Below are 19,061 nucleotides of genomic sequence, written 5' to 3'. Positions count from 1 at the left end.
TGAAGGCCTTTGTCGAAAGACAAGCTGTTGTTACAAAACTCAGTCGTCGGGAAAGAAAAAACGAATATTGGTATCACTGTAGAACAGCAATAAAGGCTTATTTTATTTTAATTATTTATTATATGGTGCTACTTTCCTACGTGTGCGGGAATTACCACTTTCCGTCCATATGTCGAAACTTTATTCAAAGTTCAAATATACTTTATTCATGTAGGCCTAGCAACAAGCACTTATGAATAGTAAGACAGTATTACATATAATTATCTTAAGCTAATTATCAGAGCAATTTATTGATGTTGTTTAAAGAACTGTATGTACTGTAAAACGTAGTACGATACGCGTGCGAATAGGTAATTCGCAACTCGTGTCGATTTAAAACACTCCCTTCGGTCGTGTTTAATTTATCACCCCTCGTTGCGAATTTCCTATTTTCTGCACTTGTATCGTAAAAAACTATTACGATACGAGTGCGGAAACTATACTCTGTATCTTTAGGTATTTAAATAAAAGTAAACAAAATCTACCCTCAAATGGCTCCCAAGGCAGTTGAAGGCAGATGAAAATATTATATGATCAAATAATGTAGGTTAAAATCAGGTCGTTCAGTAACAGATCCAGGCGGTTTTGTATTTGGTTGGTTAACTAATAAATGTTATAACTACCCGAAAATGTACAAATTGTTTGTTTACTTTTATTTAAATACCTAAAGTTACAGAGTATAGGACGTTTTGACGGACACTTTTTGGTACATGAGGTTTCCATACCTTACCTCTACCTTCCATATGTGCCGCTTAACTTCAAACTCAGATAAATCCATTCGACCCTCTCAGCAAATATCTATCTTATTACCTTTTCCTACTCCTCTACTGTTATCTGTCATTTATGCATTCATTAACACGAATATAAGAACATATATAAAAGATTTCAAGAAAAGTCTATATTGTCTATTCCTCATAAAAGCTCTTGTGCTTTTATAAGCTATAATGTTACTGCGATTAAAGGCTACCAACCTAAAATACAGTTTTAAACTAAGTGCATTGATGCCAACTTACAAAATATTCATTTGGTTGCATAGTAAAAATAATTACTTCATAAGTCAGAAACACGCATGTGACACCCGTAATATAGCAACACCCATAGACTACGAAGACCGCTTAGCGTTGCTTGTTAGTCTCCGTAGGCTACGGTGGCCAAAATTGAGAAAAAACTGTCCAAAAAATTTATTTAGCAAGTAGCAAGTACCAGGGCCTCATGAGTTACGAGGAGGTGTCGCCGACCGGCCGGCCGCGGCCCGGGGCGGGCCGGCCGCGTCACAAGGTATGCTCGCGCGTCTTGGCTATATACTTTTGCTGTAATTTGTTTACCTAAATTAAGATTTATTTTTGTTGACTCGTAGGAAAAATATTGTATGCAACGTTGTATAAGTAGGTCAAAAAATTCTCGTGGCGTATTCCTTTACAATGTTCGCCTACGCCTTCGGCTCCGGCTCACATTGTAACTCACGCCACTCGCCTTTTTTGACCCTTCTTATACAACTGTTGCATAAAATACTATTTCATAATACCAAAATCGCATAATATCACAGATGAATTTACCTGAGTTTGAAGCTAAGCGACTCAATTATGTTCTATCCGTGAGAATTTACCACCGACATGGTATTAAAAAAAACCGGACAATTGCGAGTCGGACTCGCCCACCGAGGGTACCGTACTTTTTAGTATTTGTTGTTATAGCGGCAACAGAAATACATCATCTGTGAAAATTTCAACTGTCTATCACGGTTCATGAGATACAGCCTGGTGACAGACGGATGGACAGCGGAGTCTTAGTAAAAAACCGGCCAAGTGCGAGTCGGACTCGCGCACGAAGGGTTCCGTACCATTATTTATAAAAACGGCAAAAAAAATATGTTTGTTGTATGGGAGCCCCCTTTAAATGTTTATTTGAGTCATGGGTAATTTCTATGTATTTAAGCATTTATAAATATTTATATATTATATATATCGTTGTCTAAGTACCCTCAGCACAAGCCTTATTGAGCTTACTGTGGGACTTAGTCAATTTGTGTAATAATGTCCTATAATATTTATTTATTTTTATTTATTTATTTTATTCTGTTTTTAGTATTTGTTATTATAGCGGCAACAGAAATACATCATCTGTGAAAATTTCAACTGTCTATCACGGTTCATGAGATACAGCCTGGTGACAGACGGACGGACGGACAGCGAAGTCTCAGTAATATGGTTCCTTTTGACCCTTTGGGTACGGAACCCTAAATAGGGTCCCGTTTGACCCTTTGGGTACGGAACCCTGAAAAACAAAGACAAATTCGTGCAATGTTACCTCGGCATACCGGTGCGGCGCGCAGAACTCGGCGCCGCAGCGGCACTTGTGCACGGTGGCGATGCTCAGCCTCTTCTTGCAGAACCCGCACCGTATCCTGGCTATCTTCTTCATTTCCTTCTTTTCTGGCTCCTGAGACAATACATGTTTTAATTACAAGTAGGAAACAAATCAAAATTAATTTCATTAAATATTTTGATTCGTGTTTTTGAGCAGTCACACTACTTTAAATTATAAACTTACATACAATTTTATTAATATATAAGGCAGGGGTTCCCAAAGTGTGCGCCGCGGCGCCTTGGTGCGCCGTAGAAAGTCAAGAGGGGCGCCGTGAGTTCTATCATTATCCGAAACCACAGATATTCGCGGGTACCTATTTGAGCGCTCGCATCGGTAAATAATATAGCGTCGTGTCACTCTTTTTCGACCGTGATTTTAAATTTACAAGGGCGCCGTTGCAAAATACTACACTTGTAACTGCGCCGCAGGGTGAAAAAGATTGGGAAACCCTGATATAAGGTACAAAAACATGTCAGAAACTATAAAAAAAAATTAAAATTACAATTAATCTAAATACATACGATACAAAAATAAAAATTTAACGAAAATAGATGTCATATACTAAAGAAAAACATAAGACATCAACGGGCTTCTATTTCATTAAAAACTTAAAAGGCAGTTCGTTGATGTCGTTTGTTCTATCCTTTACATATGGTCTTCTTAAACGCGGCGAGACGTGATTAGTCAAACACATTATAGTTCTCCAAAGCGTTTCGCTTAATTACGAAATACGCATTATAGTTGAGCCCATAGTGAAAAATATGGGATGTAAATATGTTGTAACCATTAAAGTCGACGATAGAAAATAGTTATTTACGATACAAGTGCAGAAAATAGGAAATTCGCAACGAGTGGTGATAAATTAAAACACGACCGAAGGGAGTGTTTTAAATCGATACGAGTTGCGAATTACCTATTCGCACGTGTATCGTACAACGTTTTATAGTACACATGACTCTTTAAAGTTTCGACATATGCACGGAAAGTGCTCATTCCCGCACGCGTGCAGAAAAGTAGCACCATATTTACTGTAAAAAAATATTTAAGTTATGAATACCTTCTCCACCTCCTGTACGACATCCTCAAAGGAATCCCCAAACCGGAACAGCCTAGAATTCTCAAGTTCTGCGATCTTCTTGATCCTTCTCTGGCGCCGCTCGCTGCCCACCTCGAGGTTGCGCGGCCGGTGCGACACGTCGAGGCCCTCGTCGCTCAGGTGCAGGTGCTCGCGATTTCTGTTCGGAAAATAATTATTTAATTCCTCTACCCTCATGTGGCTCTCACAAGATTTGTCTTTGGGGTGTGTAATTTTTTATGTATTTATGTCACCATTACAGATTGGATTTTGTGTGTAGGGAGTGAGAAGGACGACTGCGAATGGCACAACGATTTGTACGGTAAGATATCGCTCGGGCTCCTTTCCGAGGTGTCGCTCGAAGACTTCACGGTTAATGAGAGTGATACTATGTGGTGGGGACCTGTGCCTGCTGAGCGGGAGCATCCTGTTCCTAGTCAAGGTCTCCAGGTCGCTGGTGGAGGAGGAGAAGAGCGCGTCGCCGAGCGGCGGGTGCTGCAGCTGCAGCGAGGAGGCGGAGTGCGCGGCGGCGCCGAGCGGCGGCGGCGCCAGCTGAGAGTGATACTATGTGGTGGGGACCTGTGCCTGCTGAGCGGGAGCATCCTGTTCCTAGTCAAGGTCTCCAGGTCGCTGGTGGAGGAGGAGAAGAGCGCGTCGCCGAGCGGCGGGTGCTGCAGCTGCAGCGAGGAGGCGGAGTGCGCGGCGGCGCCGAGCGGCGGCGGCGCCAGCTGAGAGTGATACTATGTGGTGGGGACCTGTGCCTGCTGAGCGGGAGCATCCTGTTCCTAGTCAAGGTCTCCAGGTCGCTGGTGGAGGAGGAGAAGAGCGCGTCGCCGAGCGGCGGGTGCTGCAGCTGCAGCGAGGAGGCGGAGTGCGCGGCGGCGCCGAGCGGCGGCGGCGCCAGCTGAGAGTGATACTATGTGGTGGGGACCTGTGCCTGCTGAGCGGGAGCATCCTGTTCCTAGTCAAGGTCTCCAGGTCGCTGGTGGAGGAGGAGAAGAGCGCGTCGCCGAGCGGCGGGTGCTGCAGCTGCAGCGAGGAGGCGGAGTGCGCGGCGGCGCCGAGCGGCGGCGGCGCCAGCTGAGAGTGATACTATGTGGTGGGGACCTGTGCCTGCTGAGCGGGAGCATCCTGTTCCTAGTCAAGGTCTCCAGGTCGCTGGTGGAGGAGGAGAAGAGCGCGTCGCCGAGCGGCGGGTGCTGCAGCTGCAGCGAGGAGGCGGAGTGCGCGGCGGCGCCGAGCGGCGGCGGCGCCAGCTGAGAGTGATACTATGTGGTGGGGACCTGTGCCTGCTGAGCGGGAGCATCCTGTTCCTAGTCAAGGTCTCCAGGTCGCTGGTGGAGGAGGAGAAGAGCGCGTCGCCGAGCGGCGGGTGCTGCAGCTGCAGCGAGGAGGCGGAGTGCGCGGCGGCGCCGAGCGGCGGCGGCGCCAGCTGAGAGTGATACTATGTGGTGGGGACCTGTGCCTGCTGAGCGGGAGCATCCTGTTCCTAGTCAAGGTCTCCAGGTCGCTGGTGGAGGAGGAGAAGAGCGCGTCGCCGAGCGGCGGGTGCTGCAGCTGCAGCGAGGAGGCGGAGTGCGCGGCGGCGCCGAGCGGCGGCGGCGCCAGCTGAGAGTGATACTATGTGGTGGGGACCTGTGCCTGCTGAGCGGGAGCATCCTGTTCCTAGTCAAGGTCTCCAGGTCGCTGGTGGAGGAGGAGAAGAGCGCGTCGCCGAGCGGCGGGTGCTGCAGCTGCAGCGAGGAGGCGGAGTGCGCGGCGGCGCCGAGCGGCGGCGGCGCCAGCTGAGAGTGATACTATGTGGTGGGGACCTGTGCCTGCTGAGCGGGAGCATCCTGTTCCTAGTCAAGGTCTCCAGGTCGCTGGTGGAGGAGGAGAAGAGCGCGTCGCCGAGCGGCGGGTGCTGCAGCTGCAGCGAGGAGGCGGAGTGCGCGGCGGCGCCGAGCGGCGGCGGCGCCAGCTGAGAGTGATACTATGTGGTGGGGACCTGTGCCTGCTGAGCGGGAGCATCCTGTTCCTAGTCAAGGTCTCCAGGTCGCTGGTGGAGGAGGAGAAGAGCGCGTCGCCGAGCGGCGGGTGCTGCAGCTGCAGCGAGGAGGCGGAGTGCGCGGCGGCGCCGAGCGGCGGCGGCGCCAGCTGAGAGTGATACTATGTGGTGGGGACCTGTGCCTGCTGAGCGGGAGCATCCTGTTCCTAGTCAAGGTCTCCAGGTCGCTGGTGGAGGAGGAGAAGAGCGCGTCGCCGAGCGGCGGGTGCTGCAGCTGCAGCGAGGAGGCGGAGTGCGCGGCGGCGCCGAGCGGCGGCGGCGCCAGCTGAGAGTGATACTATGTGGTGGGGACCTGTGCCTGCTGAGCGGGAGCATCCTGTTCCTAGTCAAGGTCTCCAGGTCGCTGGTGGAGGAGGAGAAGAGCGCGTCGCCGAGCGGCGGGTGCTGCAGCTGCAGCGAGGAGGCGGAGTGCGCGGCGGCGCCGAGCGGCGGCGGCGGCGCCAGCTGGCCGTGCGAGCCGAACGGCCGCGCGCGCCACGCGCCGCCCACCAGCGGCCCTGCACACCAAGCTCCACGTCAGCCATGACAAGTACTTCCGGCGGACAATCCGACAGAGCGTGGAGGACGATGAACAACTTTTGCATTAAGAGCCCATCGATGTGCTCACTAGCGCCACTGCTAAATAATTTAACGATAGATATTTAAAAGTGGGGGCTAACTAGGCGTCCAAAGTTAAAACGGCCGTTTTTGTTTTAAGTTCATAGATCGATGAATCCAGCATCATAGAAACTAGTTTGATGTATTCAAAGGGTACTTAGCGGCCCCCTTTTTAGTTCCGTAGCCAAATGGCAAAAAACGGAACCCTTATAGATTCGTCATGTCCGTCTGTCTGTCCGATTATAACTATAAGAGCTATACTGTTCAAACTTGGTAAGTAGATGTATTCTATGAGCCGCATTAGGATGTTTACACAAAAATAGAAAAAAAAAACAATAAATTTTGGGGGTTCCCCATACTTAGAACTGAAACTCGAAAAATCTTTTTTCATCAAACCCATACGTGTGGGGTATCTATACTATCTATGGATAGGTCTTCAAAAATGATATTTAGGTTCCTAATATCATTTTTTTCTAAACTGAATAGTTTGCGCGAGAGACACTTCCAAAGTGAAAAAATGTGTCCCCCCCCCCCCCTGTAACTTCTAAAATAACAGAATGAAAAATCTAAAAAAAAATATATGATATACATTACCATGCAAACTTCCACCGAAAATTGGTTTGAACGATATCTAGTAATTAGTTTTAAAATAGTTTTTTGAAGACCTATCCGTAGATACCCCACACGTATGGGTTTGATGAAAAAAAAAATATTTTTATTTTATGACTTATTAAAAAATGATATTGAGGTTTTTAATATAATTTTTTTCTAAACTGAATAGTTTGCGCGAGAGACACTTCCAAAGTGGTAAAATGTGTGTCCAAAGTGGTAAAATGTTGAACAAGATCTAGTAAGTAGATTTTTTTTAATACGTCTTAAATGGGACGGAACCCTTCATGCGCGAGTCCGACTCGCACTTGGCCGCTTTTTGTAAAGATCTATCGTCTAATTTGAACAATCACAATTATTTTCCAGTGGCGCTAGTGAGCACGTTGATGGGCTCTTAAAGGATAGTCATCACATCGCACACCCTGCACGCATCGAGGGCTTCGTGCCGCGAGTGAACCAAAACGTCAAAATAGGCATATTTATCTATGTGCAAATTTGCAGATAGATAAATATGGTTAAACATATACTTTCGAATGAAAATTTTTTTTTGCTCTATACTATATATCCGTGACTCCATTAAGCATTGTAATTTCCACCTTTACGCTGATGACATTCAAATCTACATCTCGTAAATCCAAATAATACAGGATCCGCTGTTGCCAAACTAAACGAAGATTTAGAAATTATTACACCCTGGTCAAAATTCCAAGTAAATCTAAAGTTATGATATTATGGCGTTACTGGCCTGAATTAGCTAAGAATCGTTTGACTTATTGTAAGAATGTAATAATTAATTTAACTAAATCAGGCCCGTAAAGTTTTATGAATAAGGGGGTTAGGCTCTAAAAATCAAACGAAGCAAACTTAACGCCGTAAACCAGCAGTTATTATCTCGGGAGAAGAAGTAGATCATGTATCGAAGGCACGAACTCTGGGATTACTAATCGATCAGTTATTGCGTTTCGAGAGGCTAATTGCTGAAATTACAAGAAATGCATTCTATACACTCAAAATATTTTCTCTATGTCGATCTGCGAATCAAACTTTATAATTCTTTAGTACTTTCTAAATTTGATTATGCAGACATAGTCTACTAGCCCGCACTGACCATATAATACAGATGTTGCAGAACGCGTGTGCTGGTTATTGTTTCGGAATTTCACTGCGAAAGCATGTGACACCTTATTAAAACTTGGCAGGTTTTCAAAATGGCACTTCGTAAAGAACTGTACCTGTCATCTTTGTTGTTTGGAGATTTTAAAACCTCGGAGCCAGAGTATCTGTTCGATAAGTTCACATGGCGCGCAAGCAGGTCGAACTTGTATGGCATCAGATCGGTGTGTAACGAATTGGTATTACCACGTCAACGTACTGCTGCATTTCGAGGTAGTTTTAAATATACAGCAACGAAATGCTGGAATAATATACCTCCACCCCTCAAAAACCTAAAGTTGTTTTAAATTGCGGATTAAACAACATCTTATAGCAATATAAATAGAATAGAATAGAAGAAATTTATTCAGAAAACGCTTAAGTTTAGGTATCTAATACATGAGACGACAGAATCAATTTATTATTAAGCGTCACTGAAAAGGTCTCCACTCAGCTTAATGTCAAGATACCACCTAAGGGTCTCGACGCTGGTCTGGTGGTAAATCACGCCACCTCCTGGTACTAGAGCCGTCAAATTTATATTGATGAATCGTCATTGATGATATTTATGCACCTTATGTCTTTATTTATTTATTTATTTATCGGCAGCTAGCTGCGGAGAGTCCGACAAACTCTCCACACCCTCGAGGCACTCCTCCAAGACGTCTTCTTTTCTTTCTTTCCTCTTCACTAATAACTTACCATATTCAGCCGCAGGAATAGGGGCAAGGTCCCCGGCAGCCAGCTGCGGAGAGTCCCTCAAACTCTCGACACCCTCTAGACACTCCTCCAAGATGGCTTCTTCTTCTCGGTCCCTCCTCTTCACAAGTATGGAACCGGCGAGAGCGTCGGACATGAGGCGCTCGCTGTCAACCTCTTGGATCCTGTCCACGGATTGGTCGGAGTCTGTTCTGCTGCCTGTGGGTTTAAATTAATGAGGTTAGGTGTAAAAAAAAATATCCTAGTGCGTCTTGTTTTATAACGGTTATAGAAATAAAAAAAGAAGAAATAGAAACATAAATAATGACACGGGCATCAAATAGGATGCAGCTAAGCATAAGCCGTGTCTGTTACACTCGGCACTGGTTTTCAGGGCATCCAAAATTAAAAACTAAAACTTAAAACTAAAACAACAGAACAAGACAGAACATTAGTAAAAAAGAAAGGGATTGAGAGTTAACAAATATTTACTTTAGACTATGTCCGCTTAGTTATAAAACTTGTTGGGTTACGAGTAAATACTTTTTAAGGTTGTACTTAAAAGAGGTAACGGATTTGCGTATTTCAGATTGGTGGTGGTAAATTGTTCCAACACTTCGTTGCAGCATATCGGAAGCTACCGATACCTAAAGATTGATATTAAAATCCCAAACTTTGCGATCACTTGTTAATTGTTATACATTATTTCTTCTAGATACCTTCAAACTGGACCTTTCTCCGAAATAAAAATCACGATGTTATAAATTCGGTATTGGCTTGACGGAAAAAAATAAGGTAAGTGTTACAATGTCAAACTTATGACCACAACGAAATTTCCTACAGAAAAACTTCTCACAATGTCGTAATAAGTTTCTGCGACCACATTGTGGTCTCGACTTACCTATAGGCGGTAGCAGCGTGTAACGATCAAAGGCACAGTCAAGATCCAGCCTCGTATACCGGCCGTCCCGCGGACAATCTTCATACAACCGTCCTTCCCTTGGACAATCTTCGTAAAGTCTTCCATCCCTCGGACAATCGTCAAATAATCGTCCGTCGCGACAATCGTCGAATAACCTCCCGTCGCGACAATCGTCGAACAGTCGTCCGTCGCGGAAGTCGTCGTAGAGGGCGGGCGTGCAGGCGCGGTAGGCGCCGTCGTCGAGGAGAGAGGGGACGGATAGAGTTTCTTCGGAGCGGGTCTTTTGGATTTCCGCTTTGGTGTCTGAAAAAAAAGTGAACCAAGTTAGCTTTTAGCCCGCGATCGCGAAACAGATTTTCGTGACCAATAGCATCCAGGGCGATAACTAGTAAAGTGGTTATGGGTGATGTGTAATGTAATGAACCTCGTGGACGTCAGCTGCTGTTCTGTTGGTAGGTTGAGGAACGGCAACCACCTAAACGCGAAAATATTGTTTTTTTGTCATCTTGTCATCTCATGCCGGATGAAACTTTTTTCAAAAACAGCAGTCGTTCACCATCCTCTTAAGCTACCGTAGGGTCAGAGAACGGAGTTTTTGGAAAATCGTACCGCATTTTTAGATAAAAATACGCTTAGTAAAATTTTATTAGAAAGCTTGAGAATAATGCGGATATATTGAGGATTGGAATACTATTTTTTTTTTTTTACTTTCATTCAATATAAAAAAAATCAGGAACATAGGTCCAAAACGCACTTTAAATTTCTTTATCAATTTATGCAAAAAATAAGAAAATTGCTTCTAAAATGAGCAATTTTATTCTTGAGAGAAGTCAGCGATAGTTTTTTTCTTTATTAAAACTTACAACAAATTGAAATTAATTCATAAACATGATATCCGCGGTCCCTAGCACGCACATCCGTCTCCCTCACGCTTGCACTCAGTATAAGTAAGAGAAGACGAACCTACAGGGCTTCAAACAAGACACGAAGTACACGATAAGACCTACTTTTCATCACATGTGCTATACCTGCACGCCGCCGCACGGAGAGGGTCTCCATACGTCTCCGCAGCTCCATCATCTTGTTCATGGTGACGGCGTTGTCGCGCGCCCCGCCTGTAGCGGTGTCCCTCGCTGTCGGTTCCGTGGAGTGAGAAAGGGGTGACGCATCTGGTGACAATAGTCTTAGGTTATAAATCAGAGTCAGACTGTCCCGAAGTTGTTTCTGGTCTCGTGCGCCTGTTTGTTCCGGACGTCCCGAGAATGGCCCTCAGACCACGACAACGCGACCTGTTGGCCGTGCCGCCGGCGCGCACCGTATCGCGCAGGAACTCGCCGCTGCCCCGCGCCCTCTCACTGCTCAATGCGCTCCTGGCATCGACGCCTGAATGCGATCTATTTGCTTGGCGATGGCGATTCTGTGAGGCGATGGATGCTAGGTGCTCAACTGTCCCAATTTAATTTGTTAATGTGCCATTATTGTTTTATAATTGTTAATACTTATAATTATTAGTAAGTTTCGTGACGCATTGGTTCAACTGTAATGTCATGTAAACATTTTTATCAAAAAAAAAAAAGGGAATCAGCAAATTGTTAGTTTTTATGTATTTAGAAATTTTGATGTACGAAGAGCTAGCCGTGTAGTAATAGGGAGTATTACTGCAATGTTCTGCCGGAAGAGTTCAGCACTAGCACCTTTCGTAAACCAAGTAAGTAACATATACATACTGTGTCTTAAAACTGTTTTGTGACAAGTTTTCGCAAATATATGACCTATTTTTGCGAAGTTTACAAAGCGCCTATCGGGAAAGGCGAAAATCGAAATTTAGTTATCTGCATCTTCATCGCTCGAATATGCAAGAGTGATAGAGAGGTTAGATAAAGAAATTTCGATTTTCTTGTTTCGCGGTAGCGCGATTGTGGTAGTGGCTCCCCCTACGCAGAGTTTCGCGTAATATTCCCTATTAGGAACCTGCATATTGCGCGTAACAGAATCACGGATAACGTATTTGAATTGTTCACCACTGATACGTACAGTGATATTTTATCACAGGATTATACAAAGGTTAGTGATATAAAGATAAAATATATTTATTCGTGACGATCACAAAACATGTACGAACATGTACAGACAACAAAAGCAAGAAAAGAGGAAATCATAAAGTGTGCATCACGAAATGGAGCCAAAACAGCAAAATGCTAGCTTAAAGCCAGCGCTATAGTAACTATGCACTATGCATCAATTCATCTGAAATTAGAAAGTATGGTGAACCTGCTGAAAAACCCTTACTTTATCTATGGCGGTTATCACCCTCGTGTAATTAAGATCGTGTACGACATACACTTGCTCGTGGTTACCCACTTCCTCTTCTACCTTCGATCATGCCTTCCAAAATAGTTTTAAAGAAAGTGTCGTGTCTTATCAAGTGACCTATCACTTTGCCTCGTCTATTATCTATGGTCCTCAGTAGATTTACAAGCAAGCAGTAGATTTTCGAGCAAGTTACACGCAGCAGAACTTGGCCAAGGACCGCGAAAACTGACGTCTATTCAATTCAATTAAATTCAAATATACTTTATTCATGTAGGCCTAGCAACAAGCACTTATGAATAGTAAGACAGTATTACATATAATTATCTTAATCTAATTATCAGAGCAATTTAATGATGTTGTAAATATTATTCCATATATAATACTAATGAATATAATTCATAGATCAAATTTAATACTAAAAATTTCACAAAATATAGTGATACAAAAAAAAAATGTATAAAAAATACTAGTCTAGATTGTTTCTAGAATAAATTCTAAATGTCAAACAAATATAATAAAAACACCTACTCTCTAAAAACTCTACTCCACCGAACCAAGCCATACTCTTAAATGAAGAGAGAGACGAGATACACGGTTCTTACAAGGGATTTAATTACACGTGCTGAACGGGCAATAAAATCGTTGTTAGTATACGTACAGTCGTGGTCTCGGGGCTGTATGGAGCCGTCCCTGTTCTCTCGCACGCGGAGCATGTTGACGCGCTCGCCGTCGCGAAACACCAGTACGGTGACTTTGCAGCCTGCGCCGCTGTGGGACCAGGCTTCATCTCTGAAACAAGTGGAACGTTTATAAACTAAGTATTGTAACCCCAACTAAGATGACAATCGTTCGCAAAACGAAACGAATCGCTTAGATAATCGTAAATACTAAATAAACGGAAATGATTGCGTTCCGGCTAGGTTTTGGCTAAGCCCCCCCCCCCCCCCCCCCCGGACAGTAAAGAAAAATCGATTTACACCTAACTTAATTTATCAAATTTAGCTTAAAAATTTCGACACGCACACACACCTATACATACATTGGGGCACCTGATTTTGTGCTGCTAGGCGAAAATCGTCTAAGGAGACCTTCCCTAATAATTTTTTTTTATTAGCGATGATTGGCATTTACAGATTTTGGAAAAAAAATAGTCACCAACCAAAATATCATTTTTGACAAAAACATTTCTTGATGCCATTTCTATCCAGGATCAATCTTAGGGACCTAGGTTAGGTGCCACTAGAAAAATCAAAAATGGTAGAAAATTACGTTAGACTACACTCTCACTGTAGATAGATTAGGTACCTGTTGATAAGCAAGCAGAAGCGGTAATGGGCAGGGCACATAGCTCGTAGAACCGATGGCTGTCAGGATAAAAACGTTGTTGAGTTGTAATACGACGCCTAGTAGGCGAGGTGGTTTGTTAGGGTAGACTGTACCTGTTCGAGTCTAACAGTCGCTCGATATCCCTCCACGGCTCAGTAGGGGGTGGGAGTAGACAGCGAGTAGACATAGGTCCGGCTCGCATGCCTAATACTGTCTAGCAGTTGAGGTCTGTGGTTAGCGTATGCTGTACCTGTTCGAGTCCAAAAGTCGCTCGATATCCCCCCAAGGCTCAGACGGCGCGTATATATGGGTCCGCCTCGCATGCCTAATACCAGCCTAGTAGTTGAGGTGATCTGTGGGGTAGACTGTACCTGTTCGAGTCTAACAGTCGCTCGATATCCCTCCAAGGCTCAGTAGGGGGTGGGGGTAGACGGCGTGTGGATATGGGGCCGCCTCTCATGCCTAATACGAGGCGCAGGCGAGCGCCGTCCGATATGCCGAGGGCGCGGAGCGAAGCAGCGTCTTCTAGCTCTTTCAGGTTGTAGACTAGGTGCTGTTGGGAGACTGGGATGCCTGGAATAGAGGATAATTATAAATTAGTATTTAGTTGAAGAAAACTAAAACACAAGTAGTTAAGATCAGTGACATCGCGTCATAATAGAAATCACGTTGCTTCAATTTTCGGTATGGTTTAACCATACCAAGTCCAAGTCCATAGGCTGCGGTGACTGCTTACCACCAGGCGGGCCGTATGCTTGTTTGCCACCGTCGTGGTATTAAAAAAAAAAAGACAAAAACTATCGAAGTAATAGTGCAAGATATACAAAAAGCAATGAGTACTGACTGAACATATTGATTGATTTAATTAATAAGTATTTCTGCGACCGCAAACGTAACGTTGCGCGACGCTACGCGATCCACTTCAGTTTAGTTGATTAAAATAAAGTGAAAATACCGGGGATATTCGTACCAATTCTATTTCATAGTTAATAAGTACAGTTTTAATCAAACTGTATACTAAAACTAGTTTTATAGGTAAGAGTGACTTGACGCCCACATGAAACGGCCAATATGCATTTCCTATCTGTCACATTTGGCAACGTAAAGTATTGCGTTGGCGCTAAAGAACGACAATTAATAGACAAGTTTTTATGTTGCATTACAATAGTTACTTGTTTTACAAGGGGGCAAAGTTGTTGTTTAACCTCTCGTACTAATATTGATACACGAGCAAGTGAAAGATTCCAAAATTGAAAAATTCGAAAAAAGGAATCTTGTGCGTTGCGAAATTTTCAAGGCACGAGGGTTAAACAAATTTTTCCCCCGGGCCCCGAGTGAAACACAAAATTGTTCACCACACCAACGCAAGGAAAATACCAACCGCGAAATATCACACTAAATTAAAACCAAATCAATTCAAAATGAATGTTATTAAATATTTATACCTTCAAAATTATAATTTAAAACTCAATTCTACCAGCCAACATAAGGAATCAACTCAAAATTTGCATCAGATTACTTCGCCCCACATGTGGATAAAATGCAACTTTCTCATCAGTTTTTGTACTATCAAGAGAGCCTTTACCAGTTGGTGTGGTTAAATATATATATATTCTTGGTAGATTAGACAAGTAATATATTATCTTCATGCCGCTGACAGATATAGGGCGTGTTGCACCACGCACAATCGGAGAACTAACGAACGTTAAATATGGCGGCGGCAGCAATCATGCCACAGCATAGAGAATTTGAAAGAGAGGTGGATTGTCAAAGAAAACTTTTTAGTCACGTAAATTTACTGCCATCTTTCGACACATGATTAAAACTTTTAGAACGTCATTTGACTTTGATCCTTATTCGTTCACTGATATGTGATAAATTTGTTAAATATCAAAAAGTGGCGCCATCTTACCGGGCACAACCTAAAGGTTATGGCGCCATCGCTGGAAACGATGTCACCATACCTTTGGCTTCTGATCTATTATCTTGCGGCGTAATATTTAACAAATTTGACACACATCATTAAAGAATAAGGAAAATGTATTCTCTCTCTCTCTCTCTCATTGAGCGTAAGCGTGAGCGAGATGGTTGCGTGTGCTAGGGACCGCGGATATCATGTTTTTTGAAACTTAAATTTTTAAACTTTTAGTTGTATTTCTTTATATTTAGTTTTTTTTTTAATAATATGTATAGTAGTATTTTTTTTTTAAATATGTATTTTACATTAATGTCGATTTTAATTTATATGCGAACTTTAGCCCGTAAACGTCAGTCAATCACCAATTTACCAGTAACTTGCTAATTGCAACAATTAGTCGCTCGACCAAGTTAGCAGACAACAAAGTGTAAACCGGTACTAAAATACCAGAGAGCCAATAGTAAAGACTGCCAATGTCCATATAAAGTCCTGCTTTTAAGTGCTATGCCATTATTCTGCTTAAAGGGCCCACTGATTCCCAGTTCGCCGGACGATATCAGCCTGTCAGTTATTCGCGATTGTCAGCTTTTGCGAATAACTGACAGACTAAGGAAACGCAACTGTCACTGTCGCACTAAAATAGAAGAGTGATAGAGAGACACAAAGCGTTTCGTTGTCGTAGAGCAAGCGATTGTCACATTAGATAGGCACCCGGGACAGAAAGAGATCGTGATATCTAGTAGAATAATGCAAAACCACAAAATTCTCCAATACTTTTTTTTATACCACGACGGTGGCAAACAAGCATACGGCCCGCCTGTTGGTAAGCAGTCACCGTAGCCTATGGACGCCTGCAACACCAGGGGCATTACATGCGCGTTGCCGACCCTTTAAAAACCTGTACACTCCTTTTTTGAAGAGCCCCATACTGTAGCCCCTCGGGAAAACCTCGGCAGGAAGCTCATTCCATAGCCGAAGCGTTCGCGGGAGGAAATTCCTCTTAAACCGCACAGTACGCGACCATTTAGGTTCTAGGGTGTGAGGATGAATACCCTGCCGACGGCGAGCGGTGCGGTGATAGAAAGCGGCCGTTGGCATCATGTCAAACAATTCTTCAGAGCACAGCCCATTGTACAAGCGGTAGAACACACACAAGGAGGCAAAAGACTTAAAGGTTCAAACCGCTTGCAAAGGTGCAATACTATAAAAAGTTTGCGCTGCCATCCATAACAATGACGATTGCCAGTCTTAAGTCTCTTGGTCTCTCGTCTCTACGATACGTAATATAAATGGTTGCTAAAAATACCGAATCAAGTTCCAGCGTTGCACAAGCAGAGCTAGTGCTTCTAATCTGATCGCATTAACGAGGCTGAGGTTATATGCGATGAAAACGAACGTTTATGTTTAATAACGATTTATTTGGGTCGTTTAGACTTCAGAACATTGGATAATTCCGAAAATGTACTCTAATATGATAGAGTTATAAGCGATTTTCAGGATAACCCGACATATTGGAATATTCTTTACATACATGGATGGAACGGAGAATCCACTGATGTGTTGCTACCTAGAGCGACGACGATTGTCAGTCTATAATAATTTCTCGTCACTGCCAATACGTAATCTAAATGGTTGCTAAATATGCCAATTCAAATTCCACTGTTGAATGTAATCTAATCTAGCTATACACCATGAACTCGAGTAACCCGACAAATTTTAACCAATTTTAACGAGCATAAAATGTTATATGACTTTTGAATAAATTCGAAAAAAAATTGGTGTTAGTGTTTTCTGTGCCCCTAGTTTAAATTTAGTCAATAGCGAAACGTGACGTACGCGTTTGCGTTAAGTCTCATTTTGTATGGGTTTTTGAACAGCGCGCCAAGCGGGACGTTTTGGAAAGTCAAAAATCTCATCCAAAATGACACTTAACGCAAACGCGTACGTAACGTTTCGCTGTCGAAAATATTTACACTAGGGGTACTGGTCACGACATGTTATTTCTTTTTACATCTAGCCGAAAAATAAACATTACAACGAATAAATAAAGTTTTTTTCAGATATATTTTGCGAGTTTACTTTAAAACTTTAATGTCAGTCAGTAGGTATGTCTAAACCAAGTCACATAGTGGCGGCGTTACAGCCAAACAGACGTTTTTCACTGATCTATACCAGAAACAAATCTTCACAACAATTGTCATAATCTCTAAAACAAGACCCATTTCAGAAAACTTTTGACATTTTCGTCTCTAAATGTGGTTAAGAATAAACCTGTAAAATCTGTCGGGTTATTCTAGCCCACGGTGTATATCTCATCTAAGTTTACAACTAGGTAACTCGTATTATCTACTAGGTACTGTACCTATACCTAGTAATTTAAATACAAACTATACATAAAAGGAAGGCAATGCGCATGCATTTGCACATCAGCGTAATAAATATGTAGTAGTTAATGTATTTACTATGTAATGTATGTAAGTACTCGTACATTGTCATAAAAGCCTGCAAGTATTATCATACACAGCGCAGCGCAACAAAGAATAAAAACTTAATAATCTATTTGTTTTATGTTTACATTATTTTAAGGTCCTAATGGAATAGATAGACTATAGATTTTCATTTCTTATCGTGCCTATAACAGCTGTCACTCTTGTACAGTCAGCTGCGAAATTTCATGGAGAAATGTTGAATGAATTCACATTTTACAGCTGATGGTACAATTTTACGTTTTAGAAGCGCTGGTAAGCCTAGCGGTAAGAGCGTGCGGGTTCAAACCCCGGCTCGTACCAATTAGTTTTTCGGGACTTATGTACGAAATATCATTTGATATTCACCAGTCGCTTTTCGGTGAAGGAAACATCGTGAGGAAACCGACCTAATCCCAATAAGGCCTAGTTTATCCTCTGGATTGGAAGGTCATCTGCCTGCCATCTGAGAGTAAACTAGACCTCATTAAGATTAGTCCGGTTTCGTCACGACGGTTTTGACGATCGTATATTGCACGATAAAAACTAAACCCACTCGAATAAAATCTCCGCCCATATAAGTTTCAGCATGTGTCGTTTCCTTGTATTTTGTAGTTTAAAAAAGTAGCCTTTTTATATTTTGCTTCTTGCTTCTTCTAGATCCGTTACTGTCCGGAGATAGTGACAGACGACGAAAAGCCTAAACCGTTAAAATGGGGCTTGAAAGGACTATGCGTCAAAATGGCCCCAATACCAACAGAGTTGAGAGTAAGGTCATTAGATAGGTATTTCTATGTACTTCATTTCGTTCTATGGGCACCAAGCGAAATTCCATTGCAGAACTGAGATATTGGTATTTTAGTCAAAATGTCGTCACCCTTATTACCTAGGCAATATAGTCCACCGCCGGGCCAGCGCGGCAAATCATTCAGTGTGCTCGCCCGGCGGTGCGCGAACATCTACCCTGCAGTAATTAATTTACTTACTTGGACTCTATTGCCTAGGTAATAAGGGTGACGACATTTTGGCTAAAATACCAATATCTCAGTTCTGCAATGGAATTCCGCTTGGTGCCCATAGAACAAAATGAAGTGCATAGAAATACCTATCTAATGACCTTACTCTCATTTCTGTTGGCGTTGGGTCCAGGCTCCATACAAAGTTGCCCATGGTCCTTTGAAATATACATTCCTGAAAATCCTGAAATGCAATAGTTCCTCTAAGAAAGGTATTTTTGAAATTCAGTCACATATACGCGGACGCGCTGTCAAAAATAATTATCCGAACTCATTGAGTAATTCAGCAAATAACTGAACTTAAGTAATAAAGAAATATTTTTTCTCTGTAGCCTAAAATCGATTATGTAACAGGTAACAGGTCCCACATAGTTCGCAAGTCCCAATTTGTGTGTAAGCAGTAACAAAAAAAATGTTACTGTGTGTGTAAACATTTCTTTCAAGGCGAAGTCACGGGTGGAGGAAATTTGGTGCAATTAGAGATGGGTCGCGGGTACTTACTTACCCAATTTACCC

At 43.0% G+C, this 19,061-nt stretch overlaps 1 protein-coding gene across 1 annotated transcript in view; it reads right to left on the bottom strand.

The window, feature by feature from the left end:
* Positions 1-19,061, bottom strand: part of LOC133526430 (uncharacterized) — a 39,839-nt gene that overhangs the window by 6,480 nt on the left and 14,298 nt on the right. The window contains exons 2-9 of the mRNA XM_061863059.1: positions 13,518-13,719; positions 12,479-12,609; positions 10,536-10,676; positions 9,487-9,810; positions 8,589-8,804; positions 5,821-6,025; positions 3,464-3,641; positions 2,347-2,478 (exon numbers count right to left, since the gene is read on the bottom strand). Of these exons, the coding sequence (XP_061719043.1) occupies positions 2,347-2,478; positions 3,464-3,641; positions 5,821-6,025; positions 8,589-8,804; positions 9,487-9,810; positions 10,536-10,676; positions 12,479-12,609; positions 13,518-13,719 (1,529 nt within the window). The remainder of the gene's footprint in view (positions 1-2,346; positions 2,479-3,463; positions 3,642-5,820; positions 6,026-8,588; positions 8,805-9,486; positions 9,811-10,535; positions 10,677-12,478; positions 12,610-13,517; positions 13,720-19,061) is intronic.

The sequence above is a fragment of the Cydia pomonella genome, chromosome 16 (assembly GCF_033807575.1).
Source record: "Cydia pomonella isolate Wapato2018A chromosome 16, ilCydPomo1, whole genome shotgun sequence".
In the NCBI taxonomy this organism is placed as follows: domain Eukaryota; kingdom Metazoa; phylum Arthropoda; class Insecta; order Lepidoptera; family Tortricidae; genus Cydia; species Cydia pomonella.
This window is presented reverse-complemented; position numbering and strand designations above follow the sequence as displayed.